This window comes from Xyrauchen texanus, chromosome 9 (genome assembly GCF_025860055.1).
Source record: "Xyrauchen texanus isolate HMW12.3.18 chromosome 9, RBS_HiC_50CHRs, whole genome shotgun sequence".
In the NCBI taxonomy this organism is placed as follows: domain Eukaryota; kingdom Metazoa; phylum Chordata; class Actinopteri; order Cypriniformes; family Catostomidae; genus Xyrauchen; species Xyrauchen texanus.
Window position 1 is genome coordinate 34771665 of NC_068284.1, and position 16577 is coordinate 34788241.

Below are 16577 nucleotides of genomic sequence, written 5' to 3' on the forward strand. Positions count from 1 at the left end.
CTATTGATTATATTCAATCTACTGTATATCTCTATCATTATGTATATGCTCTGAAATGGCTCAAGAGATTTTTTATTTTTTCCAGAGGAACCATCATTTTATGCAAACAGCCATAGTATGGTTTCCCTACCGTTTTGCACTAAATGAACACATGGGAGAATGAGATCTAATCATTGTCATTGATAAACACTTTTATATTTATATTTTAAATACATGCAGATATGCAGATATATATACAGATAGCTTAATAAAGAGCATTATTTACCTTCATATATTTTATTCTTCATTATTTTTAATAAAGATATTTTTGTAAATTATCAAGGTGCGCCAAACTACTTGTTTTTGAAAATCCAGTTACTTTCCTATTTACATCACCTTCATCTTGAGCTTTTATTTTGACACTCTACAGTGCAGTGTGTAGTGTATCTGGTGTAGCGCTGTTGTCACCTCCTTTTCTGTTTTACTGTGCTGCAAATTGTAGATTTGTATAATAATTTGTAGCAGTTTCTAAAGTTTGGAATTGGCCCAATGTTTGAACATTCAGTGCTTCATTTATTTCACAATGCATGTGATCTGCTCTAAAAGCGGTAAAAACTCACACGAGTCCCGTGGTTGCACAAAACAGCCTGCCACCCACTCTGAATCTGTCTTTTATTGCAGCCCATCGCAATTTTATAATCACATATGACCATATTGCCATATTGATTATTTATGCTGCCCAAAAGGATATTAGGAAATTAGTCTACTTATGCACTTTTATGAAACTTAATGGCCAAATAAAAGCATTTCACGATATTGCTTAATTTTATACAGTCAGCCGAATCGTCGCAATAATATCGTGAATATTTGATATATCGTCCAACCCTAGAGCTCACTACAACAGTGTTTCCCCCAACCACTGTGCCGTGAAAGATTGTTAGGTGCGCCTTGGAAATTATACAATTCCACAAAATAAATAAAATGCATGAAAAAAAATATATATATAGAATTTCAGGGATCCAACTCCTCAACTTTCGGAGAAATTTGCCGTTTTGAAACCATAATCGGTCACTTTTGTGATTGTGAAGAGCAATGATTAATGTGCAAAAGTGACTGATATTTATACACATTAAGGGTCTTTCGCATGACTCGATTCAGTGCTGCAGAATACATTGAAGTCTATGAAGAGACGTCACACCAAATTGTTTTTCCCCACACACGTTTTTGCTTCACCAATAATGTCTTTGAGAGAACTAAGCAACAAATTTGTGAAGAGACATTGAATGTCTCATAATTTCTTTTAATTAAATATTACCTTATCGTTTATTAATATCAGAGACCCCAGTAATTTAACTAATTTGAATTCACCAAGGAAACGCTTAGACCTATAACGAGTCCTTTTATTACTTTCTGCCATCAAAGCAACTGCATGCCTTTTCTCTCTTCCAAATACATGTTTTCAATGTTTATTGTGCACATCTCCCGCTTTTTTATGTGGAAAACTTGTAAAATCACCCCTCTGTGTGACACTTTCTGAAACTCTCGTCAAGTGGAAGCGCCTGATACTGGGTTCAGCCTCCAGAACCAAATTAAAACTGCAACAAGAAGTCATCTGTCCGAGGCAAAGATGCAAAATCTAATGACAATTGCCTCAGCATCAGTCTCCTTTGATGTGTTTGATTATGCACAGGCGAGCACCCAGTTTAAATCGATGCGGACCAGGAGGAACATTTGAGTTGTCGATAGTAATCCCAATAGTAGCCTATGTGGGATAGTGGTGTGCCATAGGATTTTTTAGTTAGAAAAAGTGTGCTGTGTCAGAAAAGATGTTGGGAAACACTGCACTACAATACTCAAGCTTGTCTCCGTTGAGGTTTTGAGTCAGCGACTGGTCTGCGATATAACTTTTCAGATCTCACGGCCAAAGGTCCTGCAGTGTGAGCACTCCTGCAACATGCCCCCCTACAACAGATTTCAAAACAGCTAGTTATCTAGATGTCTTGTCGTCAGGTGTGCGCACTGACCCGATAAACGAGAGATCGAACGATATAGATTTTCAATGTTGTGCAAAAATGGTTGCGAGCCGTTCTTTCATGTTTCTTGATATGTTATCAAGAACAAACTGTACGAGTTTGTAAATTAATTGCATAATCAAGTGTTTTGGGTGATCTGTTTGAAACGGGACAATGCTAAAGATAGCTGTAACAGGGTTCAAACAGTTTTGAGACTTGTCCACTTCAAATGCATTCAGACTTAAGGCTCCTTGTGCCACAGCAGCTGAGTGGCGCCAAATAAAAAAGGAATTTAAACTTTGCCTGTTACGTGCAGATTTAAAGGGAAATAACCAAAAGATCTGATCATGTATATGCACAAGTACTACACAAAAATCTTCAGTGTGTCTGATATCAACATGCAGGTACACAGATATGAGAAGCACGCTCATTAGAATCTCAGTTACAGGTACTGCACTAAAATAACTGAAAATTTTGCTCTATTCGTCATGTTTGCGTATAATTAAGAGAAACTGTGCAGCAGTTTTTAGTGCTCTTTTTCTTAATGAAATTTTTGCCACTTTATTATCATTCAGTAATGCACAGATGTATTGAATAATACATGTCCTCATAAAATTATAGACTCTCCCCTTGAAATCTGAATACAAGTTTTTCTCTTTATTACTCGTCTAACAAAACAATTCCAAAGATCTGAAAAACTGAAGTGTCCAATACGCTCAATTTACGTTAGATGTCCAAATATCAGTTGTAAAACTGATTGCTGCTTCGGGAACGGCTTGTAACCATACATGTCAACACTCCCGGTTTTCCCGGGAGTCTCCCGTTTGGTTATTTCTCCCAAAAAAACTCCCGTAATTTGTATGGCCCAAACCACGTTATATGAATAATCACATCAATATATTATTCCAAGGTGGCCCAGTTGCCAGATCTTGAATGAAACGCATCCTACTCACACAATTGACACATCATACAAATTACAAATAATTTATGACCTCAACCTGGCAACCTACTACCCAGTTGCGCGGTTGATATCTGCACAGGCAGTAGACACGGGATGTTAAATCAAGCATCACTGGTAGAGGGGAGGAGAAGACTCAGCTGGTGCTCCGGTGAAAAAAACTAAATATACATGTACATTTAACAACAGCTGGATGGAAGAATTTAATTTCATATCCCGAAGCCATATCGACAATGCCCACGCCTTTTGCAATGTGTGTCGCACTGATTTTAATATCGGACACAGTGGGAAAAATTACGTTACTCAGCACATTAAATCACAACGGCACAATTTGTATAGTATTTAGCCTGCCTCTGCCATCCAGCACCCCACTTCCCCTCTCCCGGATTTGTGTACCCAAATGTCGACAGATAACAGGCTGCGTGTGTGACATGACATGAGATTAAACAACTCTGGCAACGCGATGTCGTAAAATAACCACCTACTCTGTATCGAGGAAATTTATGAGATTTCTGATCCCTCTGTCCTCAACTATGGAGAACAGCTGTTCATCCAGGGCCATGAATTCCAAAATTTTCCTCGTAATTGCTTTGGTCTTTTCACTGCTCATACCAAGGAAAGATAGGAGAGGTTGCTGACTTGTGGCTGGCTCTGAGCTCTGGCTAGCTTTAGCCGCTTTCCCTTTTTAGCTTCTTTTTTTAAAATGGGCATTTTCAGCTGGGTGATGGTGTTTTAAATGTCTAATTAGGTTTGTTGTTCCGAAGGTTATTGTGGTGGTTCCCCAGCAGTTTACTTTGACCTTACAATTATTACACACTTCGAACTTTATGTATACTTCACAGTGATGATCTTCCACGCCAATGACATGTTTACGTGCGGCTGTGACGTTATTGCCTGCGCCGCTGGCAACAAAACGGACCGGCTTGGAATCGGAAAGACGTGAGGCTGACCGGCCAGTCACCGGTCCGGCCGAGCATGTGGAAAATCAGCTAATTCCGGTCCCTGGCCGGTCGATCGGTGCATCTCTAATTGTCTTGCTTGTTCACTACTGATCGGATCACCCAAAACGCATCTTAATAACATGTAAACACATGGCCTCAGCCAGGGACGAATGATCTTGTAGTTTGCAGTCTGTGTTCAGTCATGTAGTGTGCACACAAGCATGACGGAAAACCAAACGGGGTCGCAGGGCGCCAACTGCAAGTCGTGTAGTGTGCACATGGCTTTAGTGGGCAGATTCTCTCTTGCCTTATCCTGCCTGTAACTATTTCAGTACAGGTTGGTACACCATCTTAAATACCACTGCTCTTGAGAATGCATTTACAAATCAAACAAGTGCAAACCGAAGCACAAAGAGTTATCTATTCTCTTGGTATCTCCATGACAAGACTTCTGTCACTATTTACATTTCCATGTTTCTGTTTTTGTGTGATTCCAAGAGTCTGGAATGTAATGATGTCAAAGCACTGAGCTATGAAACCCGAGACTAGTGAAACATCCTTTCCGATCTTAAACTTAGAAGACAGGTGTGGCACACTATGCTAAGGTCCTCGCAAGCCACGGTCCTCTTATTGTCCAACTTTATTATGCCTGATGATCTAAAGGTCAAACCAGTTTGGCCAAAAACACTGGAAAACCCACAGACAGGTAGTTCAAGTTGAATATCGGGCATTAAAAGTTTGAAGAGGTTCAAAGAAAGGGTCATCCAGTATATTTACACAGTCCTTTTCAACACATTTAGATCTACGTGTACAATAGAACGTAACAATATGGTTAAGTATGTGATGATTGCCATGTTTAGACAAAACTATTCGAGGCATTTAGTCACAAAGCAAGTTTCAGGACTTGAATGACTGCATCAGAATGTTGTCATGCAGAGGCAGGGCAAATAACAACAAAGATTGAATGACTCCATGTAGGAGTTCACATCCTAGATTTTGTTTCCCAAGACAAATCAACTTATTTCAATATCCATAAGGAAACGTTTACCGAATTCTCAGGGAGTGTGAATGATACTTATTCTTGAAAACGCATGGCATTTATTCTCCCTTTGGCATGACTCTCTACTAATTGAGAAATCAGTGGCTTTTCTCAGAAAGCAATCTGCATGACCACAACTTTTTCCAACTTTTTTTATGATCTCAGCAGTGTAATCTAGTCAGATCACTCACAGACATTGGCACCAATCTGTACTCAATGTGGACCAATGGATTTGATTGACCTATTGTCCAAAAACAATCCAACAGTCTAACAGCAAAGAATCTACTGCTTAATTACTACATTATATGACACGAGCATATGAGGTTCCCTAAACCTAAAAATTTTAGTTTTTATCCAAAATAACAAGCAAAAGAACCTTAGAATCTGAGAAAACTTCGAGAATTTGACAATTGATAGTTAAAATTCAGGCCATTGTGTTGTAATTTCACGGAGGCATCACACTGCCTTTTAATACTCGGGATATTTAGCATAATAAGATAAATGACATTAAAAGGGCAAATTAATAAATAACAGCTGTGCACGCCATGAGGGCTGACCGTTAATGAAGGATGGAGTCAAGCGGAAGAATCGATGCTTTCTTCGACATAATGTTAAAGGCACGACGACAGCGAGCTATTGTTAATCTAAATCAAGTTTTAATTAAATCGGACAAGGAAAATGTCTCCTTTATAACCCATAACCCTGAAAAGTTCGAGAAAAAGGCAATAACGTCTGTGAGGTAGTTTTAACTTTTAACAACTGTTGCTATGAATAATAATAACGAATAAAAAAACGTCCAAAAATTTAAATGAGATGCTCGAATTGCAAGATATATGACCAAATATATTTAGTTGTAAACGAAAGGCACACATACATGGAGGCAGCGTACTATAATTTCACAACTATTCATTACTGTCGTGTTTTTCGTCATTTGAAGCGTTTGAAAGTCAAGTGGCAAACGTACCTATAAAATCCATGTTGATATAGATCCCGCGATCAGTTATAGTCACATCCCTCAGCGAAAACAAAAAGAAACAATCCCAGAGAGGAGCGGAGTTGCTGTGCCGGTGTTTTGTGAGTCAAGTCTCTCACACCCCCTTTACTAGCTCTCGATACACGGAGGAATGCAGCAAAGCCTGAGCCCGATCCAGTCAAACCTACTCTGCTTCTCCTTCTCTGTGTGTTATTGAAAGAAAAAAGAAAAAAAAAAAACAATGGCTGTCCTATCAGAGTATCCTTTACTCAATGGACGCGGATCCACAATGCGCACTGTCCAGATCTCACAATCGTAAATTACTTGAAATGTATATATATATATTTATATATTTATATATATATATATTTCAAGTAATTTACGATCGTCAAGAATACAGTATATAGAGATATATAACTACTTTTAATACGGGCGCGATATATTATTTTTCACTCATTGGGTAACAGTCAAAAAGTTTTACCTGTTAAACCAGGGCTAAGCTTTGGAAAGTTCAGATGTTGCAAAGCTGGATCCCTGTATACCTTCGAGTTCCGCATACTTTTTATTATATATATATATATATATATATATATATATATATATATATATATATATATATATATATATATATATATATATATATAATAAAAAGTATGCGTGTACTGTACATATATATATATATATATATATATATATATATATATATAAATATCGATATTTATATAATATCAGAATGCTATGATGTGGGTTGGCGTTGTTTTGGCGCCAGGATATCTATTTAGGCTGTCTCAGTTGCTTCTGTCTTTATGTAATCTCAGACTAACACGATGTTCAGTGGGGGGCTTTGTGGGTGCCATGGCATCTCTTGCAGATTGTAATCTTTTCTATTTGCAAAAGTAATGTTTGGGAGTCAAACATTTATATGTCCTATTGACACACTAACGCTGAAGATATAAATAACCATCTTAAGACTTCATGATATAACGCGGGATGTAAATGATCGCTCGAGGCGCATGTTGAATAGCGCCAACACACTCACTGTGAAATTGTCAGGATCTTTACAACATTTCTAAATTTGGCTAATTCGTATGATTTCATGTGACTGCATGAAAAGATAGGAAACCTTCAGCGGTGCAGAACAATAGTTGAATGAATGGGGGAAGTGAGAGAGAGCTGAGTGTACTGTACATGATTTCAACTCATTTATTTGTATTTTTTCCGGAGCAATAGCCATTCCATTGAATGCCATTTTTAAATAATTGTATTATAACAAAAGTAAAATGAATTAACATACCTGCAAATAATGAAAAAGCAGAAAACAGTGCACCTAGAAATCCATTTTTCTGAAGAAAACATCAGTGCTTGCAAAGCAGCAAATGAATAGGCTATAAAAGTTTTAGACAAGCTTAGGTTTTAACCTTTGGTTCGGTGTAAATTACATCAGGTTGCAGAGTAAAGGCAACATAAATAGTAAAAAAAAAGTAGTTAAATAGATCAAAAGATGCAATTATTCAATATGCAAATCCATGCAAGAAAGAAGACCAATCTCAATTTAGTTTGCAGCTATTATAACGATTTAATATTCTAGCCCCATGGTTATCAGGTTAGATTTTGAATGTAGAAGATTCTAACAACGGAAGTGGGGAATTTTTAAAAGTTAATAGATAAAATCACACTTAGGGCTGAAATATTATTTAAAAAATAAAAAATAATCTGAGCAGAGTCTGTATGTATAGAAAACTTAAAAAAATAAAATAAATAAGTATCAATATCAATACAGAGTTGTCTTAAAAGCAGTGTGATTTAAAAAGAAACTGCTAGGTAGCAATGCTTCAGTAAACTACACTATCTGAATAGCCAAAGCAAAGAAGTAGAATTACATACATTTAAACAAGCACTGAGGAAATAGGAATGAGTAAGCGATAGTTTTCCTAAGAAAACCTACTTAAATAGTTGAAGGAGGCTACAAAGTACACAGTAAAGTTCTTCTGGGTTTGTAATACCATGGGGATTTACAACCAGATATGACATGTATTATACAGGACAGGGTCAGAAATAAATGGGGTCACAGGGGCAAAAATGCCCCCCAAAATTGACACAAAAAAGCACCCCAAATTTAAAATAATGCCCCCTTAATCATAATAATGCTCCTGTTTTGTTTTTATCATCCAATATTTTTTTATTCTAGGCCTTGAAGGAATATTCAGTGTTCAAAACAAGTTCAGCTCAATATATAGCATTTTTGACATATTGATTACAACAATATACAGTTTGACTTGTCCCTCCTTTTCTTTAAAATAGAAGCAAAATCTGGTTTATAGCGAGGCACTTACAATGCAAATCAATGGGGCCAATCCATAAATGTTAAAATACTCAACATAACAAAAGTCTAAATCACAAGACATAAACAATAAGCATGTTAACGTGATTTAGTGTGATAAAATAACTTGCTAATATTTTCTTTGTAAAGTTATAGCCAATTTTACAACTTTGTTGCCATGACAATGTAATGTCAACAAACCCTAAAAGTACTGTAAAAAAATTGGGATTTAAACAACTTTAAACCTCAAATAAAACATGAGATTTAACAGAATAATTAATGTGCTTTATACAAGTATAAGCTTCACATTTCTGCCTTTAAACACTCCAAAAATTGCCACGTTCACTTTCATTGTAAGTGCCTGACTGTAACGATTTTTGATATTTTTAAAGAAAAAGATGGATGAGTGAAAATTTGTTTTGTGGCAATCAGCATTATGGCACTAATCCTGTCACTCTTGCTTAACTTGTATAGAACCCAAAATATTTCTTTAAGTTAATCATTAAAAATATATATATATTTAAAATGATCGTAAAACTATGACACATTTTTATATTGGTGGTGGTGTAGTGGTGTAAGCACATAACTGGTAATCTGGTAATCAGAAGGATGCTGGTTCGAGCCCCACAGCCACCACCATTGTGTCCTTGAGCAAGGCACTTAACTCCAGGTTGCTCTGGGGGGATTGTCCCTGTAATAAGGGCTCTGGAAGTCGCTTTGGATAAAAGCGTCTGGCAAATGCATAAATGTAAATGTAAATGTAATTATGTTACACATAATTATATTGTTATAATTAAAAAATGCCCTCATGAAAATCAATTCTGCAGGCAAATATTGCCCCTTAAAAATACAAAAGTAAATTTCTGACTCTGGTGCAGAAGAGCTTCCTTTTCCCATAGAGCAAAATATGATATTGAAATATCAAAACACTAGTAGTGTTCAGATGGCATTTTCCTTGCCCCAAATATGCCAGAAAGTTCTTTTGATCTGCTTCTCCCACGTTGTAAAGCTGAAACAGCTTCTTAGGACACCTCGCACCATGATACATCTCACTGAACTATTTTCATCCTTTTTATTTGCTTAAATAAAATAAAACAATACAAGATGCTGTGCAGAGACCGTAGGAGAAAATGAAGACTTGGGAGCAACATTAGTAGATACTGCAAAGCTGAGTCATCCTCCTTACCCCTACACTTATAAATAGCAAAATCAATTAGATATTGTATATAGTGCAATAATAGAATGAGATGTATTTCATCCACCAAAAAAATCTCAATTATTCTCCATTAAATGTAAATAAAAGATTTGGATAACAAACAGATCATTGTATACTTACCTTTTGTTTTTATTTAAAATGTAGCACTTTCTGTCAGATTATTTCCAGTGCTCAATGCCAGATATGTGCAAAGGAAAACAGACAACAAAAAACACATGATACAGAACTATTACGCAAATATCTCTGATTGCTATTTGAGAGATGTCAGAACTTCACTGCCTTGACAACTGTGGGAAATTGAGACAAGGCAGAAGCTTCATTCTTGAAGGACTCACACAGTAATAGATTTAGCTCTTCTCATTGCAAGACTTGCAAGAAAAATATGTATGATTCACAGAGTGACAGCATACAAAGTCAAAACACCATATGATCTCAATTTTAGTGTGTGAGTCCAACATGTTCCTCCTCCTGTGCTGAATGGCCATAGAAATCCAGGACTCTTCCTTACTACCCTGGCTATGGAGAGACTCATTGTCAAACAGAGCGAACATTAACATATAAATAACCCTCTTCTCTCGCTCTCTGAATCCATGCCGGTGCAGCTTAGGGTCTGGAGACTGAATGACTCTCTTAGTCACAGAGATTTGTGCATTTCTCTGAGTGCTGCCTTTAGCAACCGGCCCTGAACTGCTCCCACTGGGTCAGTGTCCGCACCCCCACACATACTGGCACTGAATACAGGACCAGTCAGAGGGCAGCTTCAGTTATTATCCCCCCGGGCCCAGGAGGGAATGCAACACTGTCCAGAGAGAGAAAACTAAACACACTGACTCACACAACAGTGTGTTTTGTTCCACAGAATTACATTCCTGTAAACTCCTTCTCACACAAGCACGTCCGGCCCACAGAGGCCTCAGGTTCAAACATACCCAAACAAACAAAGTATAACGAAGCTTGAAAGAAAAAGTGAAAACGAGAGATGGTGTGAAATTCTGGGAACGCAACGTTGCATCGTTCCCAACCACATGTCCCATAACTGTGCAAGCTGGGCAGTAAAGGGATAGTTTACTGAAAAATGAAAATTCTGTCATCATTTACCCACCTCCATGATGTTCCAAACTCGTCTGACTGACTTTCATCCGTGAAACACAACAGGATATATTAGGCAAAAGGTTAGCCTCAGTCACCATCCACTTTCATAGCATATTTTTTCCTATTCAGTTAAAGTTGACAATGTGTTTGAGACTAACATTCTACCTGATCTATCTTTTTGCGTTCTATGGAAGTAATTTGGGTTTGGAACTACAAGGGTGAGAAAATAATGAAAGAATTGACATTTTTGGGTGCACAATCCCTTTTATGGAAGACAAAACAGTCCACTGAAGAAACAATGAAGGCAGCGTGTGTTAATGCAAAGAATTATGCATTTGATTTTCTAGTAGAACTGCCCTTTGTTTTCTAAAATATTCAGCATTTTTAGAATGTATGCACAACTGCTAAATTTCACCCCCGATCTGTTGTTTATCTTAACCCGGCTTGTAGTTTTGCCTTTTACATACAATGCTTTGTCATCCTGATCCTACATACTCATGGCAGAGATTTCAGAGTAATGGCCCTGATGTACAAATACACCTAGTGATGTGATTTTGTTCATGATTCACCTCATGCTCAGCCTGCTAGTGCACAAATCCATATACTATAAGCTGCTATGTGACTGTGCTGGCTTAAAAGCGTCTTAAAAGGTACAGTAAATACAAAAATAGTACCACTTGACCCCCAGGTAGAAGCTTAAAGTTTGAAAACCTATAGACAGAGCAAAAAAGCCTCAGTGAGTGGTAACTGGATGTACGGTTACAGTTTGAATCAGGGTTCCCACACACCAGGTTTTAACCAATGTTTGATAAGGCTTTTTTTAAAATGTTTTATAATTGTATAGTTTTAATCCGAGCATACCTAGTAACATTTATATTCACTTTAAAACTTTCCATGACTTTTACAGTTGTTCATGATTACTACATATATAATAATTTAAACAATACATATAATAACAATAATATTAATATTATAATAAATACAAATAAATCATAAATTAATAATAAATCAAAATAATTTTAAAGAGGTAGAACTCTCAAAGAGCAATTTCTAGCTGATATATTATATTATATTTTTGTCTGTGCGTTACTAGAAAAAAATAGATACACTCAATATAAAAAAAAATTATGAATATAAATAGTGTATACACATTTACACTCACTGAGCACTTTATTAGGAACACCTACTTATTCATGCAATTATCTAAATCACACAATCGTGTGGCAGCAGAGCCATGCATAAAATCATGCAGATACAGGTCAGGAGCTTCATTTAATGTTCACATCAACCAACAAAATGGGGAAATTTTTTATTTCAACCATGGCATGATTGTTGGTGCCAGACTGGTTCCAGCTGACAGAAAGGCTCCGTTAACTTAGGTAACCACTCTGTACAATTGTAGTGAGCAGAATAGCATCTCAGAATGCACAACATTTCGAACCTTGACGTGTATGGGCTACAACAGCAGAAGACCACTTTATTAGGACCATAGTGTTCCCAAAAAAGTGCTCAGTGAGTGTATATTCAGTATAGAAATATTTAATTTCTTTTTTTTTCCCATGACTTTTCAAGGTCTGGTAAGTCACAATTTTAAATCAGTGTTTAATTTTACAACTCCTGATATTTACAAGTTTTCTATGATTGTGGGAACCCTACTGAAAATATCTGTGTTACAGGGCCAATAACAGCTTGAACAATGTGTAATAATCCTTTTAATGCTAATGTTATTCTATATTATCACAATGTTCTTATTTATAAAGTGAAGATTGTGCAGCACTCATATAATAACAGAGAACCACTATGTGTATCTTACCTATCATAGAAGTGACCTCTGCTGGATACTCTGGGAACTGTCCCTCAGAGGGCACACTGACTGTCCTTCTCAGGCTTCGGCCTTTTGATAAAGAAGCTGTGGGGCTTTCATGGACCTCAGATGGCATCTGGGAACAAGTTAGAGGTCAGAGGTTACTGGGTTGAGGTCATAGGGGTACACATTCTGACAACAGGTTAGAAAGTCTCTTTTCCTCTCATGGCTACTAACTGACTAACCATTTAAATTCATCTGAAAGCAATCTGTCAATCACACAACATTTCAATACATTAAGTGAATTGATTATTCTCTTTCATAACCTAAAGGTGAAATCGGTTGCCCTGCACAGTAAGAGTGATGTGCTGGAACTCAATACAAAAGGGAATAAATCATTAAAGGAATAGTTAGCCCAAAAATGAACAGTGTCATTTTTTACACACCCTAATGTAGTTCCAAACACAAATTGTTTTCTTTCTTTCATGAAACATGTCCAGACATCTTTATTTGTAGAAATAACCCAAAACTCCATAAGATGTTAGTTAATGGAGAAATAAAAAGCCTTTGGAGAAACCAGGCTCAGCTGGGGGAGCCAGTTCCCCTCTGGCTATAGAGCATTAATCTAATGCCAATTTTACTTCTCTATGTGTAATACAAGTCATGTATTAATTGCGTAAACGGAGTAGATATTGGTGGAAAATTTAAAAAATGAAAGGATATTCATTGAACTGTAAGATTAACAATTAAGTGTCTTTGAAGTCAATCCCGAATTGACTGTTGAAGTGCATGTAGATGCAGTGTCTTTTTTTATTTGGTTGATAAAGGCTTTAATTGACATTAATTTACTGTCTATGTACTCCATTTATGTATAGTCCATCCTATGACCAAGGTGATGCAGGCAGAGGTCAGTGAGGTGTGCCTTGCAGTCCGGCTGGAAGCTTGTGGCAGTTCAGTTCAGTGAACTTTTGAAGGACTTTTTGAACACTCTTTTCCATATAATGAAAGTGATTGAGGACTGGGGCTGTAAAGTTCTAAGATGATGCCGTAAAAGTATTAAAGCATAAAAGACATTTAAGTTGTTATTCACTGAAAATCTTGACATCCACCCTTTAAGTTTGTTGTTTCTTACACTAAGGGATCATATGACTTCTGAAAACTTGGAATAAGCAAACATGTCATTTGAACCACTTCATAATACATTTATGGGGCTTTCTTTGTCATTTTGGAGCTTGACAGCTCTTGTCCTCTTTCACTTTCATCATATAAAATAGAATGGCCAGGACATTCTTCAACATTTTATCTTCAATGGAAGAAATAATGTCATACAGGTTTGGAACAACATGATGTTGTAAATGATGACAGAATTTGAAAATGTAAGTTATTATTGCAAATCAATAACTTACTTCCACAAGCAAACACAATTAACTCTCAAAAGGGGAAATGCATAAAGCACAAACATCAGCTGTGTGTCTTCCCTATAGCAATCCCCTTTTCTTAATGAGGGAGAGGAAAGGAGAAGAACAAAGGGATAAAGCATAGGGAAGGAGCGCTCTCACCTCTTCCTCCTTGTTGAGCAGGATGAGCTGGCTATCGGTCAGGATGCAGTACTTCCTCTCCCAAACGCAGGGCTCTGTGAATGGTGACTGGCCGCAGGAGAAGCGGTGGGTGGGCGGCCCCTTTACATCTGTGCACAGGGGACAAAAAAAGACACCTCAGTGGAGCCAGACACAACATGGGTGCCCACAGAAAAGCACCTCCACAAAAGCAGTCTCTTTTCATTTTAGTTACAATATTCCTTAGACTTAAGAGACTTCAGGACTGAGCAAAAGTTTTGATGGGACTTTATTTTAAAACATATGACTATATATAACCCTCCCATCTTTAAAAATTTATGTGATCACTCACAGAGAAACAAACTCTCCTCTTTTCTTTTTATAATTACCAGCTCACCACAAAAAAAAAAAAGAAACATTTTTAGACAATAAATGCCCTTCATAAGAAAACGAGTCACACCAAACTCATTTAAAGCTGATGAGAGCAATTTCTGCATCTCTAGCAGCACCAAACACAAATGCAAAACTGCTTCCAAAAAGATTACCTATGTCTGTCTTTGTTCATCTCCTAGTTTTCTATTTGTTTAACACATGTGGTCTGCTGCCATATACCTTTTTGCTGTTTAGAGAGCCTAGGTCTGTCACAGAAACAAGATTTCTCAGAACACCCATTTCAGTACTATCGGTCATGTCAAAAGGGAACATTTAAAGGGATAGTTCATCCAAAAATAAAAATTCTCTCATCAATCATCATGCCATTTCAGATATGTAAGACTTCATTCTTTAGAACAAAAACTATGATTTTTTTGAAGAATATTTCAGCTCTGCAGGTCCTCATAATGTAAGTGAATAGGTACCAAACTTTTGTAAGCTCCAATAGGCAGCATAAAACAGACTCCAGTGGATAAATCCATATATTCAGAAACGATAAGTGTGGGTGAGAAACAGATCACTATTTAAGTCCTATTTTACTACAAATGTCCACTTTCACATTCTTCTTCTTTTGTTTTTGGAGATTCACATTCTTCATGCATATTGCCACCTACAGGGCAGGGTGGAAAACTTGTATTAAAAAGGTACTTAAATAATGATCTGTTTCTCACCCACACCTATCATATTGCATCTGAAGACATAGAATTTACCATTTGAGTCTTATGGATTACTTTTATGCTGTCTTTATGTGCATTTTGAAGCCCATTCACTTGCATTGTAAGGACCTACAGAGCTGAGATATTCTTTGAAAATGTTTAGTTTGTGTTCAGTAGAAGATAGAAAGTCATACACATCTGTGATGGCATGGGAGTGAGTAAATTATGAGAGAATTGTAATTTTTTGGGTGAATCATCCCTTTAAACAAGATATTAAAAGTCAACATATAAAATAAAAGTGTTTGCAACCCATTTTACTACCGTAATGTGATTGATTTCAGAGTTAACAGGATATCTGATGAGAAAAATAAATGTAGGATGGGACTTGATTTTATTATTTGGGAATTTATTGTGTAAAATCTATTAAAAAAAAAAAAAGTAAGAAGAACTGATGTAGTTTCAGAGGTAGAGATATTACAATTTGATAACAGATGCAAATATATATATATATATATAAAAATGGTGTAATTTAATATAATTAGAATATAATTTATATAATAAGGTGCACAGATAAATCATGCACAATAAGACTGAAGTTAAATTTAAATTTCTTATAGACTAAAAATGTAAGTTGGTTGTTCTGCACACGTTCATGTAGAGGGCACTGTAACACTAGTAATAATTTACAGTATTATTCATGTTATTATGTGGTCATATGTTTCATACTTTGAAGAGGGTCGAAATCTCAGTGGGGGGAATAGGATATCATAATTTCCAGGAAGCTCACGTAATTTTTCGCATCTCTCTCAAAGAGAACAACAAACCCTGTAAGTGCAATTCACTGCTTTCTGTTATCAAATTCTGAGTGAGAAAATCATATTAGATGTGTTCTACCTCTCAGCTCACCTTCAGAATGACACAGGAAGCAAGCATTTTGGGAATGGCCACATATAACATCTCACACACCAAAAGTGGAAACACTTTATAGATGAAAATGGCCAGCGTTCATTCTTGTCTATTAATTGATCATTTAGGCCTTCACTAACCTTCATCAATCAGTCCTGGCTGACAGATTTGTTGTGGTTGAACAGAGTGGGACACAGAAAGAATATGTCAAGGTTTGAGGTCAGAGGTCACCCCGCACTGATGTCACTCTTGATCAGGAGAGTGGGCCATTAGTGGCTTCACTTCAGTTTTCCTCAAGCCGCGCCGCATAACTAAATTACGACCATTACGCCACACAGACGCAAAAGAAAGTGACGCAATATGTCTCAAGAGGACGGGTGTGACTGCTGCATCCCTGCTTGGTTTACTGAATGCAGGCTTCTGTCCACGACTGTTTTCCACACCAGCTATCAGCCAAAAGCAATGCACAAAAATCCACCAGGGAGACACAAAAACCCTGTCCCTTTGAACATTTTAAGATCAGGAGGTAGAACAAAAACAGAGAAAGACATAAGTGGCAGAGGGAACATAGATACCATGGAAGATGTTCTGGACTAGTGGCAATAGGGTACTAGTTTTATACATTCACAGTTACATATTAAAATGGGCCCATAAAACATTATGTTTTTCATTGAAATAATGATGAATACAAAG

At 36.8% G+C, this 16577-nt stretch overlaps 1 protein-coding gene across 8 annotated transcripts in view; it reads right to left on the minus strand.

Annotated features, from left to right (window-relative positions):
- LOC127648999 (ras GTPase-activating protein nGAP-like) overlaps nucleotides 1–16577 on the minus strand; it is a 118832-nt gene that overhangs the window by 49398 nt on the left and 52857 nt on the right. For 6 of the 8 annotated variants that reach the window (XM_052133876.1, XM_052133875.1, XM_052133874.1 and 3 more), the window contains exons 2-3: nucleotides 13894–14021; nucleotides 12344–12470 (exon numbers count right to left, since the gene is read on the minus strand). In XM_052133876.1, coding sequence (XP_051989836.1) covers nucleotides 12344–12470; nucleotides 13894–14021 — 255 coding nt within the window. Of the gene's footprint in view, nucleotides 1–5893; nucleotides 6032–12343; nucleotides 12471–13893; nucleotides 14022–16577 lie in introns of those variants that run through there. The other 2 variants (XM_052133881.1, XM_052133880.1) reach the window with 2 other exon arrangements.